The following is a 16,602-nucleotide window of genomic DNA, read 5'->3' as shown; positions in this document are numbered from 1 at the left end:
CACTATGCTGGGCGTTCAGTTGAGACCTTTGCTGTCCTAGATGATGGATCGGAAAGGACCATTATCATGACTGCGGTAGTCAGCACACTAAAGCTACCCCAAACCCCAGAGGTAATGACTCTTGGAACAGTCCGACAGGATATTGTCCGGATTCCTGGTAATGCAGTGAACTTTGAAGTCCCTGCAGAGAAGGCCCGTTGAAAGGTATATTTCTTGTTGGGTTCATTCCTTGAAAACAGTCTGTGCTTGTCAGAATACTCATACCCTATTAATGAGTTAAAGAAGCATTACCTGCATCTCCGCAATGTACCATTACCCCAGATAGACCGGGCCTGTCCTTTGCTTCTGATAGGTTCAGATTTTCCCCAACTGGTGATGCCGATTCAACCAGTAAATTTTGGTACACCGAATGTACCTGTTGTAGTCCGCACTGCTTTGGGATGGACACTAAAAGGGCCTGCAGGTCTAATCCAAGGATCGGGACAAGATGAAAGATGTATACTGATGAATGTCTTATCCCCCACAACTGAACTAATAAAAAAATGTAGAGCGGCTCTGGCAGACTGACACTTTACCCTATCTGAATCTGCAGCAGGTGACCCAGTCCAAGCAAGACCAACAAGCCCTGGACTTACTTGAAACAAGGACTGTGAGAATTGAGGTCCATGGGGTCAAAAGATATGCCACCCCATTATTGAGACGTTCCAGAAGTCCATGCTTCCTTGCTTCTCCAGAAGCTATACTTCCCCACCTTAGATGTGTAGAAAGGTGTCTTCTGAAAGATCAATATTTGGCTGACTTACATACACTGCACATCCAGAAGCTTCTGGATGCAGGCCATGTCAGAATTCTGACTGAAAAAGAAATAAAGTCACATGAAGAGGCTTGGTATATACCACATGCTATGGTGCAGCATAATGGTAAATACAGGCATGTATTCAACTGCTTCTATCAGAGGGACGGACTTGCCTTAAATGCTCATCTGTTTGCAGGTCCAACTTTGGGACCCTCATTACTGGGTGTTCTTCTTCGATTTCGCCAGCATATAGTTGCCATATTTGGTGACATCAAGTCTTTGTTTCATCAGATACGTTTGCTACCTTCTGACAGGTCATTACTGAGGTTTATATGGAGGAATATGGACCGTGATAAGTTACCAAATGTTTATGAATGGCAAGTCTTACCTTTCGGCACAACCTGTAGCCCTTGTTGTGCAACATATGCATTGAGAAAGCATGCTCAGGACAATCAGGAAGGCTATGAAGAGGTGTGGAATTGTGTCAATGAAGCTTTTTATGTGGATAACTGTCTGTACAGCTTACCATGTATAGAAAGTGCCAAGCAACTAGTAGATAAATTGTGTCAACATCTTTCTGAAGGAGGCTTTGAAATTAGGCAGTGGGCCAGCAATTTCACATCAGTCATTCAACATCTCCCAGATGAGGGCAGATTAGAGAATTCTGTACTGTGGCTTTCACAGCATGGCGAAGAGCCACTAGAGCCAACCCTAGGTCTCCGCTGGAACTGTGCCATTGTGCATTGAGCCAACTAAGTGGAACATTTATAAGGTACTTGCCAGCCAGTATGACCTACTAGGGTTTCTCACTTCCTTTACAGCACGAGCCAAGGTTCTGGTACAAGACCTTTGGAAGACTGAAAGTGGTTGGGATGATCACATTACCCCTGACACCCTTGTGCAACGATGGCTTACCTGGGTAGAGGAGCTAGACTGTATAAAACATGTAATCTTGCCTTGCTGCTACATCCCACCATGTGCTGATACTCCCGGGGCTAAGAGAGACTTGCATGTATTCTGTGATGCCTCTGAGCGATTATATGGGTCTGTTGCTTATCTACGTACTGAAGATGAAAAGGGGGGAATACATGTTAGCTTTGTGATGGCTAGGTCCAGGGTAGCCCCCAAATGGCAAATCTCAATGCCTCGTCTAGAGCTTTGTGCTGCTTTAACTGGTGCTCAGTTAGCACATCTACTTACCACAGAGCTGAGCTTGCCTATAGGGCAGGTACTCTTGTGGAGTGATTCCACTACGGTATTGACCTGGCTGAAATCCGAATCCTGTCGGTATAAAGTGTTTGTAGGCACCAGAGTAGCGGAAATACAGAACTTAACCAATTTAGACAACTGGAATTACATAGCAACCAAAGATAATCCAGGTGATGACCTTACCCGTTGAAAGACCCTATAGGAGCTTAGTGAGTTAAACAGATGGAGGAATGGACCTTCCTTCCTCAAACAGCCTATTAATGAATGGCTATGTTCCTTGATTACTGGCCCACCTGAGGACTCCACCGAAATGAAGAATGCTACCTTTTGTGGAAGTCTTGTAATGGAGCAGCACAGACTTCCAGATCCCAGTCTTTTCCAGTCTTTAAATGATTTAGTTAAGGCTACCATCCAGGATATTCATGGGGCGGCTGATGGGAATTCAAGTACTTATTCCTCGGCAGAAACCTGGAAGGAGACGAAAGTTGAACTCCTAAGAAGAGCTCAACAGAGCAGTTTCCCTGTAGAAGTCAAAAATCTTCAATCAGGATTGGAAATATATCTAAGCAGTCGCTTGAGCAACTTGCTAAACAACAATTGAAATTTCAGTTCATCCCACCAAGTAGTCCACATTTTGTAGGGACCTGGGAACGGGAAATCGGGTCAGTGAAGAGTGCCTTACGAGTAGTTCTTGGAACCAATTTTGTGACTGAGGCTGTATTAGCTACGGTTCTTATAGAAGTTGAAGGTATTTTGAACTCCAAACCCCTGGGTTATGTATCCTCAGATGTGGCATATCCTGACCCGAGAACTCCGAATCTGTTGCTCATGGGGCGGCCAGATGCTTCACTAACACAGGTAGTTTACCCTCCAGATGATTTGCTGGGACGACGGCGATGGCGTCACAGTCAGATTTTAGCTGATCACTTCTGGAGTAATTTTGTCAAGCTGGTCTCCAGCTCCGTCAGAAATGGTAGACTGACTGTGATGAGTTGAAGGTTGGAGAGGTAGTCATGATTATTGATGCGCAACTCCCAAGAGCATCATGGCCAAGCGGTAAAATCATTGAAACCTACCCGGGACCTGATGGTCGCATATGTACGGTGAAGATTCAGGTGAAGGATCAAGTGTATGTACGACCCACAGTCAAATTAGTCAGGCTTCCAGCTGTTGAAAACTGTGATAGATATAGACCAGATGGGTGATGAGGACTTTCTTCTTGAAGTACAAATTTGTGCTAAAAATTTGGGGGCGGCTATGTCAGAAAGTCCTTTGTCAGGTTGAATTACGACCTTTAATGGCAGAATATTAGAAATCACTTGTAGAACTTTTCCTACATATTTCCGGGTGAAAGTTCAGGCTTTGCACGTCTTTCGTTCCTTTGTTTACTTGCTGCACGTTGTGAGAATAGTTTGCCCTTTTATCACTTGAGCCATTAATGCTGTGCGTCCTTGTGGAAAAGTAAGTTTATCATAGATAATTTGATATAAAGAGGTTCAAATGTTTGTTAAACTTACACGTTCAGCGTGTTTTAAAATGTGTACTTGTACGTAACGTTGTAACAGTGTATGTATTTAATTTTGTTTACAGACCACAGCAACAGGAATTAAAGTACTTTCAAAGTTCAGATTGTGCTTGAAATGAATCTTTACCTCGATATTGGAAAGGGGAGTTTACAAACAAAGTTGTACCACCGTGGGGTTAATAGCGGCACCTCCCGTGACCAGACATCTGATCGTGTCTACAGTCGTTTGGACTTTATCTCACCCGCATTTCTTACACCAGCCTGTTGTACCGAGACCAGCTCTCATTTTTAAAATTCTAACAATGTTTCTCAAAATAGTAGCAACTTGTGCATGTTTTTTTTTTTAAACAAGGGCAAATCGGTGGCCAGACTTTGTTAACACAAGTAACCTTTAGGTTTTGATCTGAATCTCTGTGGTGTGAAGCTGAATGTAGCATTTAAGTTTCTTGATGCAGCTGTGTAGCATGTTAAGTGGAAGCACACTATTCTTGAACACTTGGCAGTAACTGACATGAGGGTTTTCAGACTGTTTATTTGATTACTACTTCTCCCTCTTAAAAACATGAATGCTTGATAGCTTAATACATGCTGCATTATTATAATTAGTGTTGATCAGCAGACCTTACCAAATTATTACTTGCATTATAGATTCTGTGGGACTTAAGTTAGTGGTAGAACAGATAAGTAAATAATTCTCAAAATGTAACTTTTATGAAACATATACAGCATAGATAATGAGTTATCTCTGCTTGTCTTCAAATGTGCAGTTCGATCTTCGAGCTTCATGTCGGTATATACATGCATAATTAGCCACATAGAGATAAAAGAAAAAAAAAAAACTTTGACAGGGCCTGATGCACCCCCTTGCACTGGATGGTCTGAAATAATAAAATAATAAGACCTTCATATTTTTTATGACTTTTGACAATGATTTCGGCATTTCCACTTCGTTTTGATGAAATATTTGATTGTGTGTCTCTGATTGTGTTCTTTCTTCTTTGATGTGTGAGATCCAGCCTTGACAGAGACAGACACCAAGGCAGCTTATGTCCAAAATACACACATTTTATTTTCCTCTACAATTACATTGCACCAATCAGTCCTTCCATTTCTCTTTTATTTTCTTGCTTCCTCCACTCCTCTCTCGTAAGCTTTGCCTCTCTCCCTCCCAGCTCCGGCTCCTCGACTGGAGTGAGGTGGTCCCTTTTATGCAGTACCCAGATGTGCTCCAGGTGCTTCTTGACGATCTTCCTGTAGCACTGTAGAAATGCCGCCTGAACACCCGGAAGCACACTGGGTGTATTTGCCTCCTGGTCTAGCAGCCCTCCCAGTTGTGGCAGAAGTGCTGCCGTCCGTGACTCTGGGAATGTTTGGGCAGACCCTGGTGGTGGCCATGTGCTCCAGCCGGGTGAAGCTTCCCAGCTTTGAACGTGTAGTCCACCTGTGAAACAGGGCGATTGCCCTCTCATGTCCTGGGGGAGGTATTGGTCCTCTCCCGGTCCTTCCAGCTTCCGGACATCCCTGCTGCACAGACGCCCCAGCCGTCTGTCACAGATGTCATGGAGGCACGCTGGTGCAGTAGTTGGTACTGTGGCTGTGCAGCCCAAGTTACGTTTTTGGCCACAATAATCGGTCCAGTACAGATGTTTCCCTAGTTTTCAGGAACACTTTAAAGATGATTGCACCATTATAATTCGGTCAAATCTAGTTCAGTTAGTCCTTCCCCATTGACTTCAGTGAGTTTGGCGATATTTGTGAACACTTCTATGATGTCTTTGAACTCGAGGCGAAACGGACATCATTTGCCCATAACTAACCCACAAGACAACAGGGAAAATAACTAATACTTGAATGTAGAAGTTGAGTTCTCAAAACATTTTCAAAGGGTTACATTAAATCTTGTGTTACATGCAACCATTCAAGTCTGGTTGGTCAAATCTGTTATGTAAACATTTAGCTGCATTCACATTATGCTCAACAATGAAGTTTCTGAAGCATTTTTTGAAATCTGTTTATGAATGGGATCTCCTATTTGTTCTCTTCTCATTTGTTTGGGTTCTCAACCTTTTTAGGTATATTTGAGCTTCCATAAATCTATTTTTGGTTCCTTTTTAACTACATTTTGAGATACACTGTGTGCACAATTATTAGGCAAGTGAGTATTTTGACCATATCATCATTTTTAATGCGTATATTCCAACTCCAAGCTGTATTAACTTGAATGCTTATTGGATTTAAGCACGTCAGGTGATGTGTATTTGTGTAATGAGGGAGGGTGTGGCCTAAGGAGATCAACACCCTATATCAAGGTGTGCAGAATTATTAGGCAGCTAGTTTTCCTCAGGCAAAATGGGCCAAAAAAGAGATTTAACTGACTCTGAAAAGTCAAAAATTGTAAAAAGTCTTTCAGAGGGATGCAGCACTTTTGGAATTGCTAAGATATTGGTGTGTGATCACAGAAGCATCAAACATTTTGTTGCAAATAGTCAACAGGGTGCAAGAAACGTGTTGAGAACAAAAGAGCAAATTAGCTGCCAAAGATTTGAGAAGAATCAAGCGTGAAGCTACCAGGAACCCATTATCCTCCAGTACTTTCATATTCCAGAGCTGCAACCTACCTGGAGTGCCCAGAAGTACAAGGTGTTCAGTGCTCAAAGACATGGCCAAGGTAAGGAGGGCTGAAACCCAACCACCACTGAACAAGAAACATAAGTTGAAGCGTCAAAACTGGGCCAAGAAATATCTGAAGACAGATTTTTTCAAAGGTTTTATGGACCGATGAGATGAGAGTGACTCTTGATGGACCAGATGGATGGACCTGTGGATCAGTAATGGGCACAGAGCTCCACTCCAACGTGGAGGTGGGGTACTGGTATGAGCTGGTATTTTTAAAGATGAGCTAGTTGGACCTTTTTGCATTGAAGATGAACTCAAAATCAACTCCCAAACCTACTGCCAGTTTTTTGAAGACACTTTCTTCAAACAGTGATACAGGAAAAAGACCATGATTTTTATGCAGGCCAATGCTCCATCACTTGCATCGAAGTTCTCCACTGCGTGGCCAGCCAGTAAAGGCCTTAAAGATGAAGGAATAATGACATGGCCCCCTTCCTCATCTGACCTAAACCCTATCGAGAACTTGTGGGCACTTCTTAAGCGCTAGATTTACGGGGAGAAAAACAATACACCTCTCTGAAGAGTGTCTGGGAGGCTGTAGTCACTGCTCCACAAAAGCTGATCGTCAACAGATCAAGAAACTGACAGACTCCATGAATGGAAAGGCTTATGACTGTTATTGGAAAGAAGGGTGGCTATATTGGTCATTGATTGATTGATTTATTTTTTGAAATGTCAGAGATGTTTATTTGTAAATTTTGAGGTGTTTGTTTATTATTCTCACTATAACAGATGAAAATAAACAAGTGAGATGGGAAAATTTTCATTTTCCTTTAGTTGCATAATAAATCTGCACACTAATAGTTGCCTAATAATTGTGCACATATGTATTCCCCTGATGATGTTCACACTCACATTTCCGTTGTGAAACATTCAGGTTTCAGGTTTATTAACATTTTGGATTGACTGATAGCACTGTGTTTGTTCCATATTAAAATTAATCCTCAAAAATACAACTTGCCTAATAATTGTGCTTGGGTAGTTATCTGGGGTGATAAATACAGTGAGTGAAGGGTACAGTTGTTGTTTTTTTTCCCTTTCCTTTCCCTTTTTGCTAATCTGAAGTGGCTAAAAAGTAGCCTACATTGTTAATGCGTGCTAGAAGTATAAAAACTTAATAGTATATTCATGTTGACAAGAGGGTGACATGGTAAGGCAGCGATAATGCTGCTGCCGTACGATAATGAGACCAGGGATAACAACCTGGGTGTTCCTTGTCTGGAATTTGCATGGTCTTCCTGTGGGTTTCCTTCATGTGCTTCGTCTTCCTCCCATAGTCCAATGGCATACAGGTTAGCAGAACTGGCATTGCTGAATTTCTTTGTGTGTTTGTGTTTTCCCTGTGATGGACTAGGACCCTCTCCAAAATTCGTTCCTGCCTTGTGGGATAGCCTCAAGCTGCCCTCTTTCCTAGATTAGTACGTTGACAAGATGTGGTGGTAAATGTATTAACACATTTTTATACAATCAATATTTTTGGTTTTAGTTATTGAAGATTCAATGAACAAAACCCCTTTAAGCATTGTGTATGTATTTTTGGAAGAGGTTTGAAGAAGACTGCTATGTATTGTACGATATGCAACCACTATTAAATATGATTAATAAAGGAGTAGTCCTTTTTAAATAGCAAGTTCAGTTTTTATTTTGATCTTCTTTTTGGTGTTTATCTATAGTTATCTGGATACTTTCAAGATGTATTTAAGCGAGCTTAAATAAGAAATTCACAGCTACATTTACAAATGTTAAACGGGAAGTTCTAAATTTTTTTTTTTTTTTTAATTTTTAGATGTTCCAAGATAATAATGGAATATGCAGACATAAAGGTCTTCCCAAAATGCAATTGTTACCATTGTTGTGAGCAGTGGGTTCCTGTTATTGAAATGAAAAAGCCAGCTATTTTACGAAAAATGCTTCGGTTACAGAAGGAAGGTAATATAGAAATTCACTTTTGATGTCCCTTCTTTAGCACAAACAATTTCCCTCTTTTTTTCAGATTGATTTTGTTCATAATCTAAGACATTTTTAGGTTAAACAATGTTGTTTGTACTGTATAATACTTTACTCTATAATGCTAGCACAGTGGAATTTTTCAGTTCATACAGCAGTGTAAAACATTTGAAATAATGAAAAATGATTTAATGTCTGTTCTAATGATTTTAATAGATAAATGTGTTTTATTTTACACAGGTATGAAGTATATCCTTCTCTAAAACTTTTCTGACTCTCCGAATAATATACAAAAACGTGTAGGCTGCAGTATTTAACAAAGTTAATTTTCCTTTCTTCACTGTTATGTTCTGCTGATCTGGCATACAACTGGGATTTTTTTTTTCTTTTTCTTTTTTTTTGGTGTTTATAGCAGGTTGAAGGAGAAACAGCAATTTTGGCTGTAAAATGGTCAGACTTTTAGGAGTTGTTGTTTTTATTATTTTATTGAGCTTATAAAACACATAGTAGTAATCAAAACACAGTAAAAATACAGTTTCATTAAATTATATTTATTAATATTTATTATATTATCCCGTTAGGGGTTGCCACAGTGGATCATCTTCCTGATGTAATCCCACTTCAAATTTGAATGCATCAGTCATTTCTACCACAGACCCCACCAAGGTCACACTTCCCTCATACATATACTGTGCAACTCTTACATACTTCTCTGCCACTCCTGACTTCCTCATACAATACCACAACTCCTCTCGAGGCACCCTGTCATATGCTTTCTCCAGGTCCACAAAGATGCAATGCAACTCCTTCTGGCCTTCTCTATACTTTTCCATCAACATCCTCAGAGCAAACATCGCATCTGTGGTGCTCTTTCTTGGCATGAAACCATCCTGCTCCTCACTAATCATCACCTCACTCCTTAACATAGCTTCGCTATTCCTTCCTATAACTTCATGCTGTGGCTCATCAATTTTATCCCCCTGTAGTTACTACAGTCTTGCACATCCCCCTTATTCTTAAATATCCGCACCAGTACACTTCTTCTCCACTCCTCAGGCAACCTCTCACTTTCCAAGATTCCATTAAACAATCTGGTTAAAAAATTCACTGCCATCTCTCCTAAACACCTCTGTGCTTCTACAGGAATGTCATCTGGATCAACGGCCTTTCCATTTTTCAACCTCTTCATAGCTGTTCTTACTTCCTCCTTGCTAATCCATTGCACTTCCTGATTCACTATCTCCACATCATCCAACCTTCTCTCTCTCGTTCTCTTCATTCATCAACCTCTCAAAGTACTCTTTCCATTTGCTCAACACACTCTCCTCACTTGTGAGTACGTTTCCATCTTTATCCTTTGTCACCCTAACCTTCTGCACATCCTTCCCAGCTTGGTCCCTCTGTCTAGCCAATTGGTCCAGGTCCTTTTCTCCCTCCCTTAGTGTCCAACCTCTCATACAACTCGTCATACACCTTTTCTTTAGCCTTCGCCACCTCTCTCTTCACCTTGTGCCTTATCTTCTTGTACTCTTGTTTACTTTCTGCATCTCTCTGACTATCCTGCTTCTTCTTTGCCATCCTCTTACTCTGTGTACTTCCCCATTCCACCACCAGGTTTCCTTTTCCTTTTTTCTCTGTCCAGATGTCACGCCAAGCACCCATCTTGCTGTCACCCTTACTACATCTGCTTTAGTTTCCCAACTGTCTGGATTTCTTCACTACCACCCAGTGCCTGTCTCACTTTCTCCCTAAACTCAACCTTGCAGTCCTGCTTTTTCAACTTACACCACTTGATCCTTGGCTTGGCCATCAATCTCTTCCTCTTATTGATCTCCAATGTCATCCTATAGACCACCATCCTATGCTGCTTAACTTCACTTTCCCCTGCCACCACTTTGCAGTCTTCAATCTCCTTCAGATTGACTCTTCTGCATAGAATGTAATCTACCTGTGTGCATCTTCCTGCACTCTTGTAACCCAATGTTCCTCCCTCTTCTTAAAATATGTATTCACCACAGCCATGTCCATCCTTTTGGCAAAATCCACTATCCTCTGACCTTCTTCATTCCTCTCCTTCACACCATACCTACCCCTCACCTCCTTGCCTTCTCTGTTCCCTTCAGCAACATGTCCATTGAAATCCGTTCCAATCACCACTTTCTGTCCCTTGGGTACACTGTTCCTCACTTAATCCAATTCACTCCAAAAATCTTCTTTCTCATCCATTGCACACCCAACTTGTGTGGCATATGCACTAATTCATCATCACACCTCCAATTTCCTGTCTGACACTCTTTTTCACTTCCAAAACACTCTTGACATACTGTTCCTTTAGAATAACCCCTCCTCCATTTCTGCTCCTATCCACATCATGATAGAACAATTTGAATCCACCTCTGATCCACCTGGCCTTGCTCCCCTTCATTTTAGTCTCTTGTACGCACAATATATCAACCTTCCTTCTCTCCATCATATCTGCTAACTTTCTTCCCTTACCAGTCATACTGCCAGCATTCAAAGTTCCTACCCTCAGTTCCACTCTCTCTACCTTCCTCTTCTTATCCTGCCTCCGGACACATCAGCTGCTTCTCCTTCTTTAGCAAACAGTAGCCCAATTTCCGCCAGCACCCTTTTGGCTAATAGTACTGGTGGCTGTCATTGTTAACCTGGGGCTCGACCGATCCAGTATGGAAATTTGTATTGTCTGCATATTGATTTGACAAAATTTTACACCAGTTTTCCCTTCCTGACGTAAGCCTCCCCATTTATCCTGGCTTGGGACTGCCATGAAGAAGCACACTGGTTTGTGCATCCCCTGTGGTTGGGTTGTACAGCTTAGCACAGTATCCTTCTTTATTGTGTTTTTTTTTTTGTGGTGTGCCTTAGCACTAGTTTCAGAAAACTACAAAACATCATCATGAGTGCCATTTTGTGGGTTGGCGTAAAATCATGAAATATTCAGTTTGAGACATGAACTCATACTGCTTTGTGGGAATGAGTGTAGGACATTTCGCAACTACTTTTCATGTCCCTCTTTGAGGTAGGACAAATTCTTATCTTAGTCAGACATTTAGCTAAGTTTCTAGGAGTAATTCTGAAATACTGAACAAATATGGGTACAGGCCCATGCTTACCAGTTTTATTCTATTTAAAATTGTTTTATCATACACTCAGTTTTATATCGGGCTTTCTATTTATATTACCCTTTTAACAGATAGAGACTGCCGAGTTCTTTATTTTGAATACTATTTTTTTCTTGTTGCTCTCATTTGTTTGATTGAGGCATGTATAATGCTTGATTTTCAAATAAAAGCAATTATTTAAAAAAAGTAAAAATGGAAAATCTCAGAACTCATTTTTTTCACTCTTCTTCCCGTGTTGCATGTGTGGGCAAATGATCACGTACTAGAACAGGGTCAAATGGTTAATCTCCTTACCTAGCCCTTTTCCTGAGTGTCCAGATTAGCAATTTTATTATTTTTTTGGCTATATTGTAATAAATATAATTATACTGTGTTCTTCTTTTCTGTCTTTCATTGTATTTTTCAGTGATTTGAATGCTACAATATATTTATTGTACAGTGTATCCACACATATTATTCTGAGTGCATAATGCATTGAAGGTTTGCTGTTTATGGCGAGCAGAAAATATTCTGAGCAGTCTCATTGGTGACTTTTCGTATTAACTTAGTTACTTGCACATGTATTTATCTTTGATAACTCGGTCCAAATTTTTCATTATGAAAGTTCCTATACCCCATTAAGCTCTATATTACTTTTGATAACGAAGGATTTCTGCTGTAGTTGTCTTGCAGGGATAAACCTCACACGTGTGACACTACTTTTCACTTTTTTCACTGTGTTTTATTTGTGAATGCAAATTGCTATTTTTGTTTTAGATTTAGATTTTTTTGTACATTATAATTTAACCAAATTCACAAACTTTGAAAAACTTGAGTTGAATGTCCCTGTGGTTAACTGAATTCATCTTTTTCGTTGTGCACTGCAGTTTGATGTATGAGCATTTTCCTTTACAATGTAAATATCTCATTTTTATGAATATTTTGTTAGTCTTCAATGTACCGGATCACTACCCACAATCTGTGCGTGTCTCGGTTGGAAAGCCTGTGGAATTTTTTAGGGATATGGTAGCCCTGCTGACTCCTTTGATTGCTTTTTTGTGTATTTCATGCTGTGCTCCTGAATATTTTAATTGATTGTTTCCTATTTACTATCAGCTTTCCTTGCAGACCTGGGGCATTAAGATGATCATATTTATTGATTATTCACAACTGTGAACCAGAAAATCCAAACTCTGGTCATTTTTTTGTGTATTTTATATTTTACTACATTTTTAGTGTATAAAACCTCCAGTAACATCACTTTTTACTAACTCTGGACTTTTCCCATGTGGCTGTCAGTGCTCATGTGTGCTCCGATATCCCACCTTCCCTGCTGTGCTGTTCTGCTTATCTTCAGCCAGCACTGCTGTTTATCAGAAGTCCTGGCTTTCCACTATGCTGAAATACTTTTGTGATAAATTCTCTATTTTAAGCACTTTGTCTAGAGCAAATGGTCAGACTGGAATGTTCTATTATGGTATTATGTAGTGTCCAAAGTATTTACAGTACAATACAATTTATTTTTGCATAGCCCAAATCACCCAAAAAATACTGCAGTGGGCTTTAACAGGCCCTGCTTTTGGACAGCTCCACAGCCTTGACTTTCGAAGAAGACAAGGAAAAACTCCCCCAAAAAAACCCTTGTAGGGAAAAAGTGGAAGAAACCTTGGGAAAAGCAGTTCAAAGAGAGACCCCTTTCCAGGTACCTCCCACTGTTGTTTTATTAATCGTTGGAATCATAAGCAGACCGGCATCTTGATATCTTAATGTGTGCTCTGGTTTGTAAGTCATAAGTTCAAACAAGTAAGCTGGACCTTGGCCAATTAAGGCTTTATATATTAAAAGGAGGATTTTGAAATCTGCCCTAAACTTAACAAGGAGCCAGTTTAAGAATTTCAGAACTGGAGTTGTGTGTTCATATTTTCATGTTCTTGTAATAATACTTGCAGCAGCATTTTGGATTAAATGGAAGCTGTATAAAGAGCAGTTTGAACTTTCAGTGAACACTGCATTGCATTGGTCAATTCTACTATAAATAAATGCATGAATTAATTTCTTAGAATTCTGTTTATTTAGATAACTCCTTAATTTCCCAACATATTTTTAAGATGGAAGAAACATGATTTGGACAACTTTGTGATGAGCGCTTCAAATGACATGCTAGAGTCAAATATATAACTCCTAGATTGCGGGCTGATTCAGTAAAATTAATGGTGATTCCAACTGAGTTAAAAGATAACAAATATTGCTGTGATCAGCATCATTCCCTCCAATAATTAACATCTCTGTTTTATCAGTGTTTAAAGACAAGTAGTTCTCATCCATCTACTGCTTTAATTCACTAACACAACTCATCAAAGACAGCTTCATTTGGTCTAAAAGAAAGGTATAACTGGATGTCATCTGCATACGAGTGAAAATGAATATTTTCTGATGATAGATCCCAGTGGAAACCTATAAAGTGAAAACAGTAAAGGTCTCAGTACTGAGCCCTGCGGGACACCATATCTAGTTTTTAGTTTGCCTAATTGCTTTCAGATACCTAACACGGTCCTCCAATTCACATATTTTCCTGACCAACTCTACATTAAATAAATGCTTTTGGCAGGTGAAGCAGTCTACATTGTTGGCCTGAAATCCTGAACTGTACATTCTGCAGAAAACACGTGCCCTCGACGGGCAGAGAACAGATGGAACATACATTTTGTGCTGATATCATCTTCTCTGTTTGTGCAGTAACTGCAGTGTTTTCTGCTCTTTCTGCATTTAGCTGAATCAGTAAGATACCGTAGGCTTTTAGTTTCTACCACCTGCTGGGCGATCGACTTCGATTTCTCACTGTAGGTTATTTCTCTTGGTCGGCTTCACTCCAGTTGAACTTACTCAGTTGTTTGCAAAGGGCTCCCTGCCTATGGGAGACTCTGCTGCTCTGTGTTTCCTCTTGCTGCTGCTCAGAAGAGATGTGGCCTGAAAGTGAGAGATCCATCCATGCATACTATGGATTGTGACATTGCCATTTGGCTGCACCTAGGAATTTCATCAGCAGTATTTGTGCTGGAAGTTGCTGTCCTACTCACCTTTAGATGAAAAAGGGTGTCAATGTTACAACTCTGTGCTATATTGAAATAAATTCTGGAAATGGATCTGTGGGCAACAAACTGTTAGAGCTTGTGTTAAGCAACATTATGTTAATAGCTATCATTGGTAAAGTACTGGTACTGTTTGAATGGATTACGGAATGAAACCTTGATATGTTGTACTCAACTGAAACATGACAAAAACCTAATGAGTTTGTGTCTAATTGAAATGGCTCCATCTGGTTATGTTTACTTTGCAGTGGCTTGTAATTTTGGTTAGGGGTCGGACTTGTAATTGTTAGGTGTAACTAAACATCAAAAAAATAACTGTGAATACCCATTGTTTTTTGAGTGTTTGGCTGTAAATCTGATAAAATCTGGTCCTGTTCCACTTTTCATTCTGTATCGTCTTCCAAAATGCAGTGAATCTTTTTAAACTGATGTGACTGCATTGTTAATTTAATTTCTCTTTTATATAGTCATTCTTGTAGCTGAGACACAGTGCAACATGTTGATTTTTCTACCCACTCTAGTGGTCACATAGTTTTGGACTGTACATCTGGCTTATCTGTTGGCAACAGTCACAAGCACTGATGGCCTCTCTGACCATAATGCAGTCTATTTCAATGTCACAATGCCCCTTCCTACTCTTAACTGTAAATACCAGTTTTCTTTCAGAAAACTTACAACTGTTTGTCCCTTTCTTCTTGCTGCACATATTTTTGATCTTTTTCTGTCTTGCCCTTTGCTTTCCACATTAAATTGTCTTATTGGTCACTATAACGGCCTTCCAGTCTGCACTAGATAAAATGAGCTCCTTTAAAACTCGGTGAGAGCTCCTTTAAATATTCATTTCCAGGGTATAATTCAACATTATGATATATGAAAGCAGCTGGTTAGCATCTTGAGAGAATGTCATGTTAGGCTGACCTCACTGGGCATGTCGAGGATTTCTCCACGCATCAAGAGGCTTACAGAGATACACTCACTGAAGCCAAGAATGCATACTATAGCAGAATAATATAGAATGGTCATGATAGCTTGAGGGTTTTGTTCTCTATGGTTAGTAAACTACTTTAAACTGTATCTGACCAGATCATCACTTCCATTGCAGTGGTAAAATTAAAAACTTAAACAATTCAACTAGTACAAGGTAATCCTCCCTTTGTATGTTTCCCCGATCTTTTCTCTCCATCCAGCTCCTTTTCCAAGCTTTTACCAGTTTCGTCTACATTTATTAATAATGTGCACTTTAAGATGAGGCCTACTACTTGTGTAGTAAACCCCATCACCACCAAACTTATCAAATCCTCCTTTTATACCATAATCTGAATTGTTGCAACATTAATAAATATAGCCCTTGACACTGACTCTGTGCCAGCTACTTTGTAAATTACTTCTGTAACCACAGCATTAAAAAAAAGTCTATTGATGCTGAAAATATGAATGTCTTTGTCTCACTTTTTCTGTGTAAAGCTCTGAGCATGTTGTGGTCTCCCAACAGTTATTTAACTTGTATTAAGCTGATGGAACCCTTTCTAGTCTGGTTTCCGGGCATAGCACAGTTGTGGAACTGTTTTGGTTTGGGCCACTGATAATTTGCTTATGGCAGCAGACTCTGGTCATATCAGTATATTAATTCTGTTAGATCTCAGCGCAACATTTTGATACTGTCTCCTCTCCAGAAAGGAAAACATTCTAGGTATCTCACAAAATCACTAACCTTCTCTATCACTACATTCCTGTTTACCCACTAACATCCACCAATTCTGGCAAACTTCCTGTGCTCTACGGGTGACAGAGCCTTCAGTTCTATTACACCCAGTCTTTGGGCCGGGGAAACTTCCTAAATTATTGAGATAAGCTGACTCAATTCCTTCTTTTAAAAATCAATTTAAAACACATTTTTTCAAGAAGGCATTAAAATAACCTTAACGTTCTAAACCTTCTTTCAGCTTTACCCTTTTTGTCCAGGTGCTTAATATGGCTTGCATTAATATAACAAATAATGGTATTTGTTTAGTATTCTTGTAATATTTTGCATATTTGTATTTTTATTCTGGTTTGTTTCTTACTCAAATAAAAAATTGTGTTTCCTCTATTTATATTGGTATTTTTGTGTCCAATGTTGCATATTCCCTGTTCTTCATTTTTCATTTTTATGAAGTACTTTGATCATGTGAAAGGTGATTTGTGAATAAAATGTATTATTAATAATTATCTTACAATAATGCCATGCTTAAAATGGCA

The 16,602-nt window shown here is 39.7% G+C and overlaps 1 protein-coding gene across 17 annotated transcripts in view; it reads left to right on the top strand.

Moving 5' to 3' along the window:
• Positions 1 to 16,602, top strand: part of LOC120529466 (putative POTE ankyrin domain family member M) — a 232,022-nt gene that overhangs the window by 36,270 nt on the left and 179,150 nt on the right. For all 17 annotated transcript variants that reach the window (XM_039753296.1, XM_039753292.1, XM_039753282.1 and 14 more), the window contains one exon: positions 7,993 to 8,135. In XM_039753296.1, the coding sequence (XP_039609230.1) occupies positions 7,993 to 8,135 (143 nt within the window). The remainder of the gene's footprint in view (positions 1 to 7,992; positions 8,136 to 16,602) is intronic.

The sequence above is a fragment of the Polypterus senegalus genome, chromosome 5, assembly GCF_016835505.1.
Source record: "Polypterus senegalus isolate Bchr_013 chromosome 5, ASM1683550v1, whole genome shotgun sequence".
Lineage (NCBI taxonomy): Eukaryota > Metazoa > Chordata > Cladistia > Polypteriformes > Polypteridae > Polypterus > Polypterus senegalus.
This window is presented reverse-complemented; position numbering and strand designations above follow the sequence as displayed.